The sequence below is a fragment of the Cherax quadricarinatus genome, chromosome 6, assembly GCF_038502225.1.
Source record: "Cherax quadricarinatus isolate ZL_2023a chromosome 6, ASM3850222v1, whole genome shotgun sequence".
Classification (NCBI taxonomy): Eukaryota; Metazoa; Arthropoda; class Malacostraca; order Decapoda; family Parastacidae; genus Cherax; species Cherax quadricarinatus.
In genome coordinates this window covers 42,883,043-42,900,042 of record NC_091297.1, presented here as the reverse complement: position 1 = coordinate 42,900,042, position 17,000 = coordinate 42,883,043, and the positions used below count along the sequence as shown (strand labels likewise).

General features: G+C 43.7%; 1 protein-coding gene across 1 annotated transcript in view; it reads right to left on the bottom strand.

Moving 5' to 3' along the window:
• Nucleotides 1–519: 519 nt before the first annotated feature.
• The window catches only part of LOC128692908 (O-acyltransferase like protein), a 235,800-nt gene continuing 219,319 nt past the window's right edge, over nucleotides 520–17,000 (bottom strand). The window contains exons 16-17 of the mRNA XM_070081377.1: nucleotides 9,971–10,082; nucleotides 520–777 (exon numbers count right to left, since the gene is read on the bottom strand). Of these exons, the coding sequence (XP_069937478.1) occupies nucleotides 653–777; nucleotides 9,971–10,082 (237 nt within the window). The 3' untranslated portion in view covers nucleotides 520–652. The remainder of the gene's footprint in view (nucleotides 778–9,970; nucleotides 10,083–17,000) is intronic.

Here is a 17,000-nt window from a genome sequence, read left to right as displayed (position 1 = left end):
CCTAACACTGCGTGTCCTGTGCACCATCACCATTCTCAGCTTATATACACTGAGATACACACCTCGGTATATACACAGAGGTGTATATACCGAAGTATATACCCTTTGGTATATACATGGTGAGGTGTATATATATCGAAGGATATATACGTGACTTCAGCCCTGTTGAAAGAAACCTTCGAAGCTGTCGTAACTGTTGAACCCAGATATCCTCAGCACTATGATCAAGTTTGCCAGCTCAGGCTGACAGACTGCATTATCTTAAGTGTGACATCTATCCTGTGTGATGGAGTATGATAGAAAAACATCCTGTGTGATGGAGTATGATAGAAAAACATACTGTGTGATGGAGTATGGCAGTAAAACTATCACGGTGATTGATTTGTTCTTGTAAAGTTTATTCTGACCTGTGTTGTATCATGTACTTTTTGTTTCGGTTAATAAAGTTACAGCTTTAATTATTGTTTGTTTTAATCAGCCATGTCCATGCATAGTTTTCTCGGAAATAAAAATGCAATATGAGTCTTACTGAAATTCGTAACTTTATTCAAGTATTTTTGTTTACATAATTGTACACTGCTGAGTGAATGTTGCAAGGTTGCTACTAGCTATTATACTTTTATACTCGAAACTGAGTTATTTTTAGTTTATCTTAGACTTCGTCCGGTGAACCAAGGTCAGTATTAACACCAACTGAGTCTTCTGTCTCAGTCTTAAACGCCAAGTTGTCTTGTCCTGAGAGTGTAGACTCGTCTTCTGGGGTCTTGCGAGTACGGTCTGCCCACGGGTAAATTAAGAAGTATATTAGTTTTATAGGTTTAAGGACATTAAAACCAAAATTCACCTGTTCATTGAAACCAAGAAGGCTTTAATCCTAGCCATTCTATTTTGCTTCATATTTTCTAAATGACTAAACTACTTCAACAATCTTTCAACCTTTGAATTATATCTTTTGTGATCCCCACACGTCTTCTAATTTCTACACTCCACATTCTCTGCACGATATTTACACTACACATTGTTGAGAAAAATTACATCTCTACTTCCTCCAGCCTCATCCTCGTTGCTATGCTTGAAGACCATGCTTCACAACCATATAAAAATGTTGATTATACCCTTATATATTCCTGTTTTGCCCTAATAAACTTTCTTTCTACATATGCCTCGGTACATCATCTAACATTCCCCCCCCCCTCGTCTTTTATCAGCCTATCTGCAGCCGACACTTCCATTCACCAACACTAAACTACACTCTCTTCCTCCTTCCAGTCTGATTTCTAGTACTTCATTACCTAATGTTTTGTTACTCTTACCACTTTGCTCTTTCCTAAGTTAACGTGTAAATTACTTAGTCCAGATACCCTTTCAAACTCCTCCACCATAATTTTTATTCTACGTCTCTCTACACCCAAGCCTTCACGCCTGTTAAAACCCCAACTCTAAATTAATTGAACAGTTACGCCGACATTATACATCTTTGTCTAAGACCTACTTTTACTGGACAGTTTCCACATGCACACACACACAACATGCTCATTCACACTCAGGAGAGCAAGGAGTTGAGCCGAAAAGCCAGAAACGAGTAATTTGAGAATGACATAGGAATGAGAACCAAATCCGACCCGAAGTTATTATATAGCAACATTAGGAGGAAGACAACAACCAAGGATCAGGTAATCAAGCTAAAAAAAAAAGGAAGGTGGGGAGCTCATAAGCATGACAGGAAGTTCGTGAGGAGCTCAGCATGAGATTTTGGGAGGTATTTTCAGAGACAGAAAGGCTATCAACAAATGGAAGAAGAAGAGTGCAACAGCAAGCGTTGGATGCAATACACAACAGGGAAGGAGGTGAAGAAGCTGCTATGTGAGCTTGGTAACCCGTAGCCTGGTGGCAAAAAGTTCTCGCTTCACGCACTAAATGTCCGGGTTTGATTCCCGGCGAGGGTTGAAACACTGGGCGTGTGTCCTTACACCGGTTGCCTCTGTTCACCCATCAGTAAAATGGGTACCTGGGTGTTAGTTGACTGGTGTGGGTCGCATCCTGGGACAAAAAAAAATGACATAACTTGCCCGAATTGCTCTGCATAACAAGCGGCTTTCTGTACAGTAGTATGTCACTGATGTCAGCTAGGACTGTATACCTTGTACATGTACTTGTAGAAATAAAGATAATTTATTATTATTATTATTATAGGTACCTTGAAGGCGGTGAGACCAAATAGTATCTATCTGTGGGTCCTGAGAGAATGAGCAGAGACACTTGTGTGTACTGCTAGCAATAATCTTCAACAAGTCTATCGACACAGCAACTGCCGGAGGTGAGAAGACAAATGTAATCCCAGCTTTTAAGAAATGAAACAGGCAAGCAGCATTAAACTACATACCAGTATTACCGACATGTATAGTATGTAAAGTTGTGGAGAATATTATCAGAAGAGTGGTGGAGCAACCAGAAAGGCGAGAGAGGGAGAGAGAGAGAGAGAGAGAGAGAGAGAGAGAGAAAGAGAGAGAGAGAGAGAGAGAGAGAGAGAGAGAGAGAGAGAGAGAGAGAATGGGTAGATTACATTTGTTTTGGACTGTGAGAAGGCTTTTGAGACAGTACCGCACAAGAGAGTGGTACAAAAGCTAAAGGAACAGGCAGGAAGAGCAATACAATGACAGGAAAGAAACACGTTACTGAATTCACAAACACAATGAGTAACTGTATGTTACTACCAACAGTAACAAAACCTACAAGAGTTACAGAGACTAGTGTTTCCCTACTTGACCACATCTGGACCAACACCATATCCCCTTTAAAATCAGGCATAATTACAGATAATACCACAGACCACTACCCTACTTTCCTCATAACTCTTGGTAAACTACCCCAAGACACTACTAAAGTCACCTTCAGACTTCACAATGAGGCAGCCATTAATAACTTCACAACAGCAATAGCAAACATTGATTGGCACACTGAGCTAGAAACCTATACAGATATTGACGAATGTATTAATAATTTTCTAAAAAAAACCCAATACCTCTATAACAAGCACTGCCCTAAAAAAACTAAACAGATGACAGCAAAGAGACTGAACAGTCCCTGGCTAACACCCAGCATTCTCAAATCCATAAATACAAAACACCAATATGAAAAACAGTACAGAATGGGTCACATAACCAGAGACCAAACAAAACGTTACTCGTCAATCCTAACCAGCCTGATAAGAAGGGCAAAAAAATTGTATTATGAGAACAGATTATCCAACTTACGAGGTGATATAAAAAAGACCTGGAAAACCCTATCAGAAATTCTAGGAACAAAAAAGATATCACGAAATAGCGAAATAAAATTAGCAAAAACAGATGAACCCCAACTCCCACCAACAGAAACAGCAAACAGACTCAATGATTTCTTCTCCACTATAGGACAAAACCTTGCCAATAAAATCCCAAGCTCAGATACCCCACCAAATGACTACCTCACCGGCAACTACCCGAACACACTGTTCCTAGCTCCGACTAACCCATACGAAGTCTCCCTTATTATCAACGCACTAAAAAACAAGGCAGGAGATTTAAATTTAAATACCTTACCACCCCTTATATACAAAAAAGTGTCACAAGTGCTATCACCAATCATTGCAACACTCTTTAACAAATCCATTGAATCCTCCACCTTCCCTACAGTACTCAAAATAGCAAGGGTCACCCCGATCCACAAAGGAGGAGACCAAACAGAGTTGAATAACTATAGGCCAATATCCAACTTACACCCTCTCTCAAAAATCTTCGAAAAATTAATTCATAAACGAATCTACTCCTACCTTATCTCCCAAAACATACTCAACCCCTGCCAATTTGGATTCAGGCCTAATAAAAATACTAATGATGCTATTATACACATGCTAGAACATATATACACTGCAATAGAGAAAAAAGAAGTCCCACTGGGGATCTTCATTGACTTACGTAAAGCTTTTGATACAGTTGACCATGACTTGCTCCACGTAAAATTGTCACACTATGGTATAAGAGGGCACTCCCTCAACTACCTCAAGTCTTACCTCAGCAACAGAAGCCAATATGTGTACGCAAATGGGGCAAACTCTTCTGCACAACCAATTACAGTTGGTGTCCCACAGGGAAGTGTCCTTGGCCCTCTTCTCTTTCTCCTATACATAAATGACCTTCCAAATGCTTCGCAATTACTCAAACCCACACTATTTGCAGATAACACTACATACGTCTTCTCTCACCCGAGCCCAGTCACGCTAGCCAATACTGTAAATACCGAATTACAGAAAATATCTACCTGGATGAGGACTAACAAACTTACACTAAACATTGACAAAACCTACTTCATTCAGTTTGGTAACAGAGCTACAGATGTCCCTCTTAACATAATGATAAATGGATCACCTATCACAAAACTAACAGAGGGAAAATTCTTAGGAATCCACCTTGATAATAGACTCAAATTTCATACACATATACATCAAATTTCTAAGAAAATTTCCAAGACTGTAGGCATACTATCGAAGATACGGTACTATGTTCCACAGTCAGCCCTCCTGGCCCTATATCACTCTCTTATTTACCCCTATCTCACCTATGGAATTTGTGCATGGGGCTCAACAACAATTAACCATCTCAGACCACTAATTACCCAACAAAAGGCTGCAGTTAGAATGATAACAAATTCTCACTACAGGCAGCACACTCCACCAATATTCAATACACTAAACCTACTCACCATACAAAACATCCATACTTATTACTGCACCTATTACATACATAGAACACTTAACTCTGATATTAACCCTCCCCTCAAACATCTCCTTGCCAACCTCAACAGAACACATGACCATAACACAAGGCACAGATCACTCTTTGATGTTCCTCGTGTCCATCTCACACTATGCAAAAACTCAATGCACATAAAAGGCCCTAAAATCTGGAATTCATTACCTGTAAATATAAAAGAAACACAACCTGTTTATAAATTCAAGTCTCTTCTCAAAGATTACTTACTCACCCAAAACCAAATAAATACTGAATAACTGAACATTATAAATTGTATATCTTAAATGTTTCTCACAATTATATCACATAAATGTTAAACCTAAAACCCAATCTAACTTTATTATTTTTTAAATACACTACCTAACAGAATCACTACCTAACTGAATGCAACCATATGACCTGTCTTTGTAATACTCACTTGTGCTTTATAGTTATCTGTTTACATTAATGTTTTATCACTGATTTCATCATTGCTTAGTAGCAGCGCTGTATAGTCCTTGTGGCTTAGAGCTTCTTTTTGATTATAATAATAATAATAATCATTGCTTAGTTAATCTTAAGTTAATTTTAAGCCAGCCCGTAATGCTATGCATAGTATAAGTGGCTTTGGCATACTGCTCTTATCTGTATTTTTTTGTACCTCTGTATGTGTGCACAAATTGGAAATAAATAAATAAATAAATAAACAAGGAGTGATGGTCCAGGATGAGGTGTCGGAATAGGTGCATGTGACGAGAGGAGTTCGACAAGGATCAGTCCTAGGTCTGGTGCTGTTTCTTGTATACGTGAAAGACAACAGAAGTGATACAGTCAGAGGTATCCCTATTCTCCGACGACGTGAAAATAATGAGGATAATACAAACGATCGAGAACCAGAAAGGTTACAGATTGCCTGGATGGGATGAAGGCATGGGCTGACAAATGTCTTCTGGAGTTTAATCCCAGCAAGGGCAAAATTAAGAAGCTTGGGGAAGAACAAAGACGACGGAGCACACACTCGGGGGCAGGGGAGGAGGCAAAGGCTGTAAACCTCACCCAAGAAGGACCTTAGGGTGAGTATCATACCGAACATAATTCCTGAGGCGCACATCAACGAAATAACTGTTGCAGTACATGTGCATCTGGCAAACCTTAGAATAGCTTTTCGACATCTAAGAAAGGAGTCGCTCACGACACTATACACCGTGTACGTCAGGCCCATATAGGAGCATTCAGCACCAGAATGGAACCCACACTTGGTCAAGCAACACACTAAAACACACACACACACACACACACACACACACACACACACACACACACACACACACACACACACACACACACACACACACACACACACACGCACACACACATAGGGTATTGTCCTACGAAGATAGGTTAAGGGAAATCGGCATGACGACACTGGAGGACATGAGGGTTAAGGGAGACTTGATAACGACATACAAAATACTGCATGGAATAGACAAGGTGGACAGAGACAGGATGTTCCAGGGAGGGGACACAGAAACAAGGGGTCACAATTGGAAGCTGAAGACTCAGATGAGTCAAAGGGATGTTAGGAAGTATTTCTTTAGTCATAGAGTAGTCAGGAAGTGGAAAAGTCTAGCAAGTGAGGTAGTGGAGGCAGGAACCATACATAGCTTTAAGATGAGGTATGATAAAGCTCGTGGAGCAGGGAGAGAGAGGACCTAGCAGCGATCAGTGAAGAGGCGGGGCCAGGAGCTGAGTATCGACCCCTGCAACCACAATTAGGTGAGTACACACACACACACACACACACACACACACACACACACACACACACACACACACACACACACACACACACATACACACACACACATACACACTCGAGCAGAGCAAAGTTACTGGTAATGGGCGATTTCAACCACAGGGAGATCGACTGGGAAAACCTGGAGCCACATGGGGGTCCCGAAACATGGAGAGCCAAGATGATGGATGTGGTACTTGAAAACCTCATGCATCAACATGTCAGGGACACAACCAGAGAGAGAGGGGAGGATGAGCCAGCAAGACTGGATCTTGTGTTCACCCTGAGCAGTTCAGACATCGAGGACATCACTTACGAGAGGCCCCTTGGAGCTAGCGATCATGTGGTTCTGAGTTTTGACTATATAGTAGAGTTACAAGTGGAGAAGGTAACAGGAACTGAAGGGGACAGGCCAAACTATAAAAGGGGGGACTACACAGGTATGAGAAACTTCCTGCAGGAGGTTCAGTGGGACAGAGAAATGGTAGGAAAATCAGTAAACGAGATGATGGAATATGTGGCAACAAAGTGCAAGGAGGCAGAGGAAAGTTTTGTTCCCAAGGGAAACAGAAATAATAGGAAGACCAAGACGAGTCCTTGGTTTACCCGAAGGTGTAAAGAGGCAAAAGCTAAGTGCAACAGAGAATGGAAAAGGTACAGGAGGCATAGGACCCAGGAAAACAAGGAGGTTAGTAGAAGAGCCAGAAACGAGTATGCGCAGATAAGGAGGGAGGCCCAGCGACAGTATGAAAACGACATAGCATCGAAAGTCAAATCTGACCCGAAACTGCTGTATAGCCACATTAGGAAGAAGACAACAGTCAAGGACCAGGTGATAAGGCTGAGGAAAGAAGGTGGAGAACTCACAAGAAACGATCAAGAGGTATGTGAGGAGCTCAACACGAGATTTAAGGAAGTATTTACAGTAGAGACAGGAAGGACTCTGGGGGGACAGACCAGATGGGGACACCAACAAGGAATACACCAACAAGTGTTGGACGACATACATACAGATGAGGAGGAGGTGAAGAAACTGCTAAGGGACATCGATACCTCAAAGGCAATGGGACCGGACAACATCTCTCCATGGGTCCTTAGAGAGGGAGCAGATATGTTGTGCGTACCACTTACCACAATCTTCAACACATCCCTGGAAACTGGGCAACTACCTGAGGTATGGAAGACAGCAAATGTAGTTCCCATTTTCAAAAAAGGAGACAGAAAAGAGGCACTAAACTATAGACCTGTGTCATTGACGTGTATAGTATGCAAAATTATGGAGAAGATTATCAGGAGGAGAGTGGTGGAGCACCTGGAACGGAACAGGAGTATAAATGCCAACCAGCACGGATTCACGGAAGGCAAATCCTGTGTCACAAACCTTCTGGAGTTTTATGATAAAATAACAGAAGTAAGACAAGAGAGAGAGGGGTGGGTTGATTGCATCTTCTTGGACTGCAAGAAGGCCTTTGACACAGTTCCTCACAAGAGATTAGTGCAGAAGCTAGAGCATCAGGCGCATATAACAGGAAGGGCACTGCAATGGATCAGAGAATACCTGACAGGGAGGCAACAACGAGTCATGGTACGTAATGATGTATCACAGTGGGCACCTGTGACGAGCGGGGTCCCACAGGGGTCGGTCCTAGGACCAGTGCTATTTTTGGTATATGTGAACGACATGACGGAAGGGTTAGACTCAGAAGTGTCCCTGTTTGCAGATGATGTGAAGTTAATGAGGAGAATTAAATCTGATGAGGACCAGGCAGGACTTCAAAGAGACCTGGACAGACTGGACACCTGGTCCAGCAAATGGCTTCTCGAATTTAATCCTGCCAAATGCAAAGTCATGAAGATAGGGGAAGGGCACAGAAGACCACAGACAGAGTATAGGCTAGGTGGCCAAAGACTGCAAACCTCACTCAAGGAGAAAGATCTTGGGGTGAGTATAACACCGAGCATGTCTCCGGAAGCACACATCAATCAGATAACTGCTGCAGCATATGGGCGCCTGGCAAACCTGAGAACAGCATTCCGACACCTTAGTAAGGAATCATTCAAGACACTGTACACCGTGTATGTCAGGCCCATACTGGAGTATGCAGCACCTGTTTGGAACCCGCACTTGATAAAGCACGTCAAGAAACTAGAGAAAGTACAAAGGTTTGCAACAAGGTTAGTTCCAGAGCTAAGGGGAATGTCCTATGAAGAAAGATTAAGGGAAATCGGCCTGACGACACTGGAGGACAGGAGGGTCAGGGGAGACATGATAACGACATATAAAATACTGCGTGGAATAGACAAGGTGGACAAGGACAGGATGTTCCAGGGAGGGGACACAGAAACAAGAGGCCACAATTGGAAGTTGAAGACACAAATGAGTCAGAGAGATAGTAGGAAGTATTTCTTCAGTCATAGAGTTGTAAGGCAGTCGAATAGCCTAGAAAATGACGTAGTGGAGGCAGGAACCATACACAGTTTTAAGACGAGGTTTGATAAAGCTCATGGAGCGGGGAGAGAGAGGGTCTAGTAGCAACCGGTGAAGAGGCGGGGCCAGGAGCTAGGACTCGACCCCTGCAACCACAAATAGGTGAGTACAAATAGGTGAGTACACACACACACACACACACACATATATATATATATATACACACACATACACACACACACACACACACACACACACACACACACACACACACACAACTTCACTCAAGGAAAAACATCTTGGAGTGAGTATAACACCGAACACATCTCCTGAGGCACACATCAACCAAATAACTACTGCTATATACGGGCGACTAGCAAACCTAAAAATAGCATTCCGACATCTCAGTAAGGAATCGTTCAGAACTCTGTATACCGCGTACATTAGCCCCATATTAGAGTATGCAGCACCAATTTGGAACCCACACCTGGCCAAGCACGTCAAGAAATTATAGAAAGTGAAAAATTTTGCAACAAGACTAGTCCCGGAACTAAGGGGCATGTCTTACGAGGAGAGGTTAAGAGAAATTGATCTGACGACACCGGAGGACAGGAGGGACAGGAGACACATGATAACAACATATAAAATACTGAGAGGAATCAACAGGGTGGACAGGGACAGAATATTTCAGAGATGGGACACACCAAAGGGTCATAATTGAAAGCTGAAGACTCAGATGAGTCACAGGGATGCTAGTAAGTATTTCTTCAGTCACAGAGTTGTTAGGAAGTGGAATAGTCTGGAAAGGGAGGTGGTGGAGGCAGGATCCATATATATAACTTTAAGAAGAGGTATGATAAAGCTCAGGGAGCAGGGAGTGACCTAGTAGCAACCAGTGAAGAGGCGCGGCCAAGAGTTATGAATCAACCCCTGCAAACACAATTAGGTGAGTACAGTTAGGTGAGTACACACATCACTCACCAGGTGGTGTGAGTAAGCATCTTTCCAGACCAATGATGGGAGCCTCCACGGTGAGGTAGACCACCGATGCCAGGAGACCAGAGATCACCAAGGCTCCCACCGTCTCAATCACCTGGTGAACACGGAAAGAGTTATTAATATGATGGCCACTTATTCCTCAGGCATTCAATAATTCCTACAGGTTTACTGCTTCCCCATGAATATACTAGTACTATTATTACCATTGCAACTAGAACAACTACTACTATTACTACTATTACCACCATAACCAACACCACTACTACTACTGTTACTACTAATACCACCATAACCACCACAACTACCACTACTATTACTACTATTACCTCCATAACCACTACCACTACTACTACTGTTACTATTACCACCAGAACCACCACCACCACTACTACTACTATTACTATTATTACCACCATAACCACTACCACTACCACTACTATTACTACTATTACCATCAAAACCACCACCACTACTACTACTAATACCACCATAACAACCACCACTACTACTACTAATACCACCATAACCCCACTACTACTATTATTACTATTTTCACCATAACTACCACCACCAATTCTACTACTAATACCGCGATAACCACCACCACCACTGTTACTGTTACTACTAATACCACCATAACCACCACCATCACTATTACTGTTACTACTAATACCACCATAACCACCACAACTACTACTATTACTACCATAACCACCACCACTACCACTAGTATTACTACTATTACCACCATAACTGCCACCACTACTACTACTACTATTACTACTAATACCACCAGAACCACCACCACTACCACTACTGTTACTACTATTACCACCATAACCACCACCACTACTACTACTATTACTACTAATACCACCATCACCACCACTACTACTAGTAATACCACCATAACCACCACCACCACTACTACTGATACTACTAATACCACCATAACTACCACCAGTACTATTACTACTACTACTAATACCACCATAACCACCACCATCACTACTGCTGATACTACTAATACCACGATAACTACCACCAGTACTACTACTACTACTACTACTACTAATACCACCATAACCACCACCACCACCACCACTACTACTATTACTACTAATACCACCAGAACCACCACCACTACCACTACTGTTACTACTATTACCACCATAACCACCACCACTACTACTACTATTACTACTAATACCACCATAACCACCACCACTACTACTAGTAATACCACCATAACCACCACCACCACTACTACTGATACTACTAATACCACCATAACTACCACCAGTACTATTACTACTACTATTAATACCACCATAACCACCACCATCACTACTGCTGATACTACTAATACCACGATAACTACCACCAGTACTACTACTACTACTACTACTAATACCACCATAACCACCACCACCACCACCACTACTACTATTACTACTAATACCACCATAATCACCACCACCACTACTACTATTACTACTAATAACACCATAACCACCACCACTACTACTACTACTAATACCCCCATCACCACCACCACCACTACTATTATTACTACTAGTAACACGATAACCACCACCACCACTACTACTACTAATACCACCATAACCACCACCACTACTACTACTACTAATGCCACCATAACCACCACCACAACCTCCACCACCACTACTACTAATACCACCATAACCACCATCACTGCTACCAGTAATACCACCATAAGCACCACCAGTACTACTACTATTTCTACTAATACCACCATAACCACCACCACTACTACTACTAATACCATCACAACCACCACCACCACCACTACTGCTACTATTACTACTAATACCACCATAACCACCACCACCACCACTACTACTATTACTACTATTACCACCATAACCACCATCACTACTACTACTAATACCACCATAACTACCACCACTACTACTAACACCACCATAACTACCACCACTACTACTACTAATAGCACCATAACCACCACCACTACTACTACTACTGCTATTACTACTATTACAACCATCACCACCACTACTACTACTAATACCACCATAACCACCACCACTACTTCTACTAATACCACCATAACCACCACCACTACTACTACTAATACCACCATACCTACCACAGTGGTATAGAACGCGGCTCAGCGGTCTCTCAAACGATGCCGCCTTTTCACACCTAGGTGTGAAAAATCGCACCTGAGGGATAATGACCCTTCCGGCCTGGCGCTGCGCCCGCGTGCCCGCACGCCCGCGCCCGCTCCCGCGCCCACCCACACCTGCACCGACTCGCGCCGCCCCTGCAGCACCTTCTGCAGCGTCGCCCGGATCGCCCCCGATCCTCGAATTTTTTCCGATTTTTTTTCGATTTTTGTTTTAATTTCGTTGTCTTATGCTCCCCATCTCCTTGGATCAAGATTTATCCTCCATCCCCCCCCACCTCTCACCACCCACTTCCATCTCCCATACCCTCTATACCCAAATATTCCTGCTCCAGCTCCTTGGACCAAGACCCCCTCTCCTCCCCAAACATTTTCGATTTTTTTCCATTTTTTTATATTCTCCACTTCCTCGGATCAACACCTCCGTCTCCTTGGATCAACTTTTTCTCAATATCAATAATACAAAGATTTCCCCTCCACTTCCTCGGATTAAGTTTTGAGATCCTCCATATGGGGGTAAGCATTCAAAATGGTCTCCCCCTATGGGGCATGATCTCCCCCCAACAATGGTACCTTATCTTAAATAATACAGGTCTAAACAAGTAACTGACATCACGTGATAATCAACCATGACGTCACTGCCCTGTTCCACTTCCATGGATCAAGACCTCCACCATCTCCCCCCAAAATTTCCATTTTCTTGTATTCTCCATCTCCTTGGATCAAGTTTTGAGGTCCCCCCTATGGGCACCCCTATGGTAAGACCTCCCACCACCCACTTCCATCTCCCATACACTCTAAACCCAATATTCCTGCTCCACTTCCTTGGATCAAGACCTCCATCTCCATCTCCCCCCAAAATTTCCATTTTCTTGTATTCTCCATCTCCTCGGATCAAGATCACCACCACCACCCTCTAATCCCCAATATTCCTGCCCCATCTCCTTGGATCAAGATCACCCTCTTCATCTCCCCCCAAAAATTCCATTTTCTTGTAGTCTCCACCTCCTCGGATCAACACCTCTCTCTCACCCACACCTCCCACTTCCAACCCCATCCCAAAATCCCTGCTTCACCTCCTCGGATCAAGATCACCCTCTCAGCATCACTTTCTAAACTCAATATTCCTGCTCCATCTCCTTGGATCAACATTTTGTAGATATTAATAATACAAAGATTTGACATACCCTCCACTTCCTCGGATCAACTTTTCTCGATATCCATAATACAAAGATCTGAGCTACTCTCCACTTCCTTGGATCAAATTTTTTGGTCCTCCTCATGCAGGTCTAAACAAGTAATTTCCTGACATGCATGACGTCACCCCACCTGTGTTTACTGGTTGTTGTGGGTTGTGGGTGTTGTCGTTGCGGGTTGTGGGTGTTGGTGTTGTGGGTGTTGGTGTTGTGGGTGTTGGTGTTGTGGGTGTTGGTGTTGTGGGTGTTGGTGTTGTGTTGGTGTTGTGGGTGTTGGTGTTGTGGGTGTTGGTGTTGTGGGTGTTGGTGTTGTGGGTGTTGTTGTGGGTGTTGTTGTGGGTGTTGTGGGTTGTGAGTGTTGTTGTGGGTGTTGTGGGTGTTGTTGTTGTGGGTGTTGTGGTTTGTGGGTGTTGTTGTTGTGGGTGTTGTGGGTTGTGGGTGTTGTTGTTGTGGGTGTTGTTGTTGTGGGTGTTGTTGTTGTGGGTGTTGCTGTTGTGGGTGTTGTTGTTGTAGGTGTTGTGGGTGTTGTGAGTGTTGTGGGTGTTGTGGGTGTTGTGGGTGCTGTTGTTGTGGGTGTTGTGGGTGTTGTTGTGGGTGTTGTTGGTGTTGTGGGATGTTAGTGTTGTTGTTGTGGGTGTTGTGGGTTGTGGGTGTTGTTGTTGCGGGTGTTGTTGTGGGTGTTGTGGGTGTTGTGTGTTGTGGGTGTTGTTGTTGTGGGTGTTGTTGTTGTGGGTGTTGTTGTGGGTGTTGTTGTGGGTGTTGTGGGTTGTGATTGTTGTTGTGGGTGTTGTTTTGGGTGTTGTTGTTGTGGGTGTTGTGGGTTGTGGGTGTTGTTGTTGTGGGTGTTTTGGGTTGTGGGTGTTGTTGTGAGTGTTGTTGTTGGTGTTGTTGTTGTGGGTGTTGTTGTGGGTGTTGTTGTTGTGGGTGTTGCTGTTGTGGGTGTTGTTGTTGTGGGTGTTGTTGTTGTGGGTGTTGTTGTTGTGGGTGTTGTTGTTGTGGGTGTTGAGGGTTGTGGGTGTTGTTGTGAGTGTTGTTGTTGTGGGTGTTGTTGTTGTGGGTGTTGTTGTTGTGGGTGTTGTTGTTGTGGGTGTTGAGGGCTGTGGGTGTTGTTGTGAGTGTTGTTGTGGGTGTTGTTGTGGGTGTTGTTGTTGTGGGCGTTGTTGTTGTGGGTGTTGTGGGTTGTGGATGTTGTTGTTGTGGGTGTTGTTGTTGTGGGTGTTGTGGGTTGTGGGTGTTGTGAGTGTTGTGGGTGTTGTTGTGGGTGTTGTTGTGGGTGTTGTTGTTGTGGGTGTTGTTGTTGTGGGTGTTGGTTTTGTGGGTGTTGTTTTTGTGGGTGTTGTTGTTGTGGGTGTTGTTGTTGTGGGTTGTGGGTGTTGTTGTTGTGAGTATTATGGGTTGTGGGTGTTGTTGTTGTTTGTGTTGTGGGTGTTGTTATTGTGGGTTTTGTGGGTGTTGTGTGTTGTGCGTGCTGTTGTTGTGGGTGTTGTGGGTGTTGTGGGTGTTGTTGTGGGTGTTGTGGGATGTTAGTGTTGTTGTTGTGGGTGTTGTGGGTTGTGGGTGTTGTTGTTGCGGGTGTTGTTGTGGGTGTTGTTGTTGTCGGTGTTGTGGGTGTTGTGTGTTGTGCGTGTTGTTGTTGTGGGTGATGTTGTGAGTGTTGTTGTGGGTGCTGTTGTGGGTGTTGTGGGTTGTGAGTGTTGTTGTGGGTGTTGTTGTGGGTGTTGTTGTTGTGGGTGTTGTGGGTTGTGGGTGTTGTTGTTGTGGGTGTTGTGGGTGTTGTCGTGAGTGTTGTTGTGGGTGTTGTTGTAGTGGGTGTTGTTGTTGTGGGTGTTGTTGTGGGTGTTGCTGTTGTGGGTGTTGTTGTGGGTGCTGTGGGTGTTGTGAGTGTTGTGGGTGTTGTGGGTGTTGTGGGTTGTGGGTGCTGTTGTTGTGGGTGTTGTGGGTGTTGTTGTGGGTGTTGTTGTGGGTGTTGTTGTGGGTGTTGTGGGATGTTAGTGTTGTTGTTGTGGGTGTTGTGGGTTGTGGGTGTTGTTGTTGCGGGTGTTGTTGTTGTGGGTGTTGTTGTTGTGGGTGTTGTGGGTGTTGTGTGTTGTGGGTGTTGTTGTTGTTGTGGGTGCTGTGGGTGTTGTGTGTTGTGGGTGTTGTTGTTGTGGGTGTTGTTGTTGTGGGTGTTGTTGTGGGTGTTGTTGTGGGTGTTGTGGGTTGTGAGTGTTGTTGTGGGTGTTGTTTTGGGTGTTGTTGTTGTGGGTGTTGTGGTTTGTGGGTGTTATTGTTGTGGGTGTTGTGGGTTGTGGGTGTTGTTGTGAGTGTTGTTGTGGGTGTTGTTGTTGTGGGTGTTGTTGTTGTGGGTGTTGTTGTTGTGGGTGTTGCTGTTGTGGGTGTTGTTGTTGTGGGTGTTGTTGTGGGTGTTGTTGTTGTGGTTGTTGTTGTTGTGGGTGTTGTTGTTGTGGGTGTTGTTGTTGTGGGTGTTGTGGGTTGTGGGTGTTGTTGTGAGTGTTGTTGTGGGTGTTGTTGTGGGTGTTGTTGTGAGTGTTGTTGTGGGTGTTGTTGTGGGTGTTGTTGTTGTGGGCGTTGTTGTTGTGGGTGTTGTGGGTTGTGGGTGTTGTTGTTGTGGGTGTTGTGGGTTGTGGGTGTTGTGAGTGTTGTGGGTGTTGTTGTGGGTGTTGTTGTTGTGGGTGTTGTTGTTGTGAGTGTTGTTGTTGTGGGTATTGTTGTTGTGTGTGTTGTTGTTGTGGGTGTTGTGGGTTGTGTGTGTTGTTGTTGTGGGTGTTTTGGGTTGTGGGTGTTGTTGTTTGTGTTGTGGGTGTTGTTTTTGTGGGTGTTGTTTTTGTGGGTGTTGTTGTTGTGGGTGTTGTTGTTGTGGGTGTTGTTAATTGTGGGTGTTGTTGTTGTGAGTATTGTGGGTTGTGGGTGTTGTTGTTGTTTGTGTTGTGGGTGTTGTTGTTGTGGGTGTTGTTGTTGCGGGTGTTGTTGTGGGTGTTGTGGGTTGTGGGTGTTGCATTTGTGGGTGTTTTGGGTTGTGAGTGTTGTTGGTGTTTGTGTTGTGGGTGTTGTGGGTGTTGTGGGTATTGTTGTTGTGGGTGTTGTTGTTGTGGGTGTTGTGGGTGTTGTTATTGTGGGTGTTGTTGAACTAGTGATGCCGAAAAAGAGGTTATAAGTTGTGGGTTGTTGAGGTTGTTATGGTGACAGACCTGATTCTTCCTGTTGGCTTGTGTGTGTGAGGTCATCACGTGACGTCACTGACCGCTCAGTAAACACAGGTGGGGTGACGTCATGCATGTCAGGAAATTACTTGTTTAGACCTGCATGAGGAGGACCAAAATATTTGATCCAAGGAAGTGGAGAGTAGCTCAGATCTTTGTATTATGGATATCGAGAAAAAGTTGATCCGAGGAAGTGGAGGGTAAATCTTGATCCAAGGAGATGGAGAGTAAAGTCATCTTTTTCTTTGTATTATTGAAAAAAAAAAATAGAGGAAAGAGGGTTAAATCTTGATCCGAGGAGGTGGAGAGTAGGTTAAATCTTTGTATTATTAATATCTACAAAAAGTTGATCCAAGGAGATGGAGCAGGAATATTGAGTTTAGAAAGTGATGCTGAGAGGGTGATCTTGATCCGAGGAGGTGAAG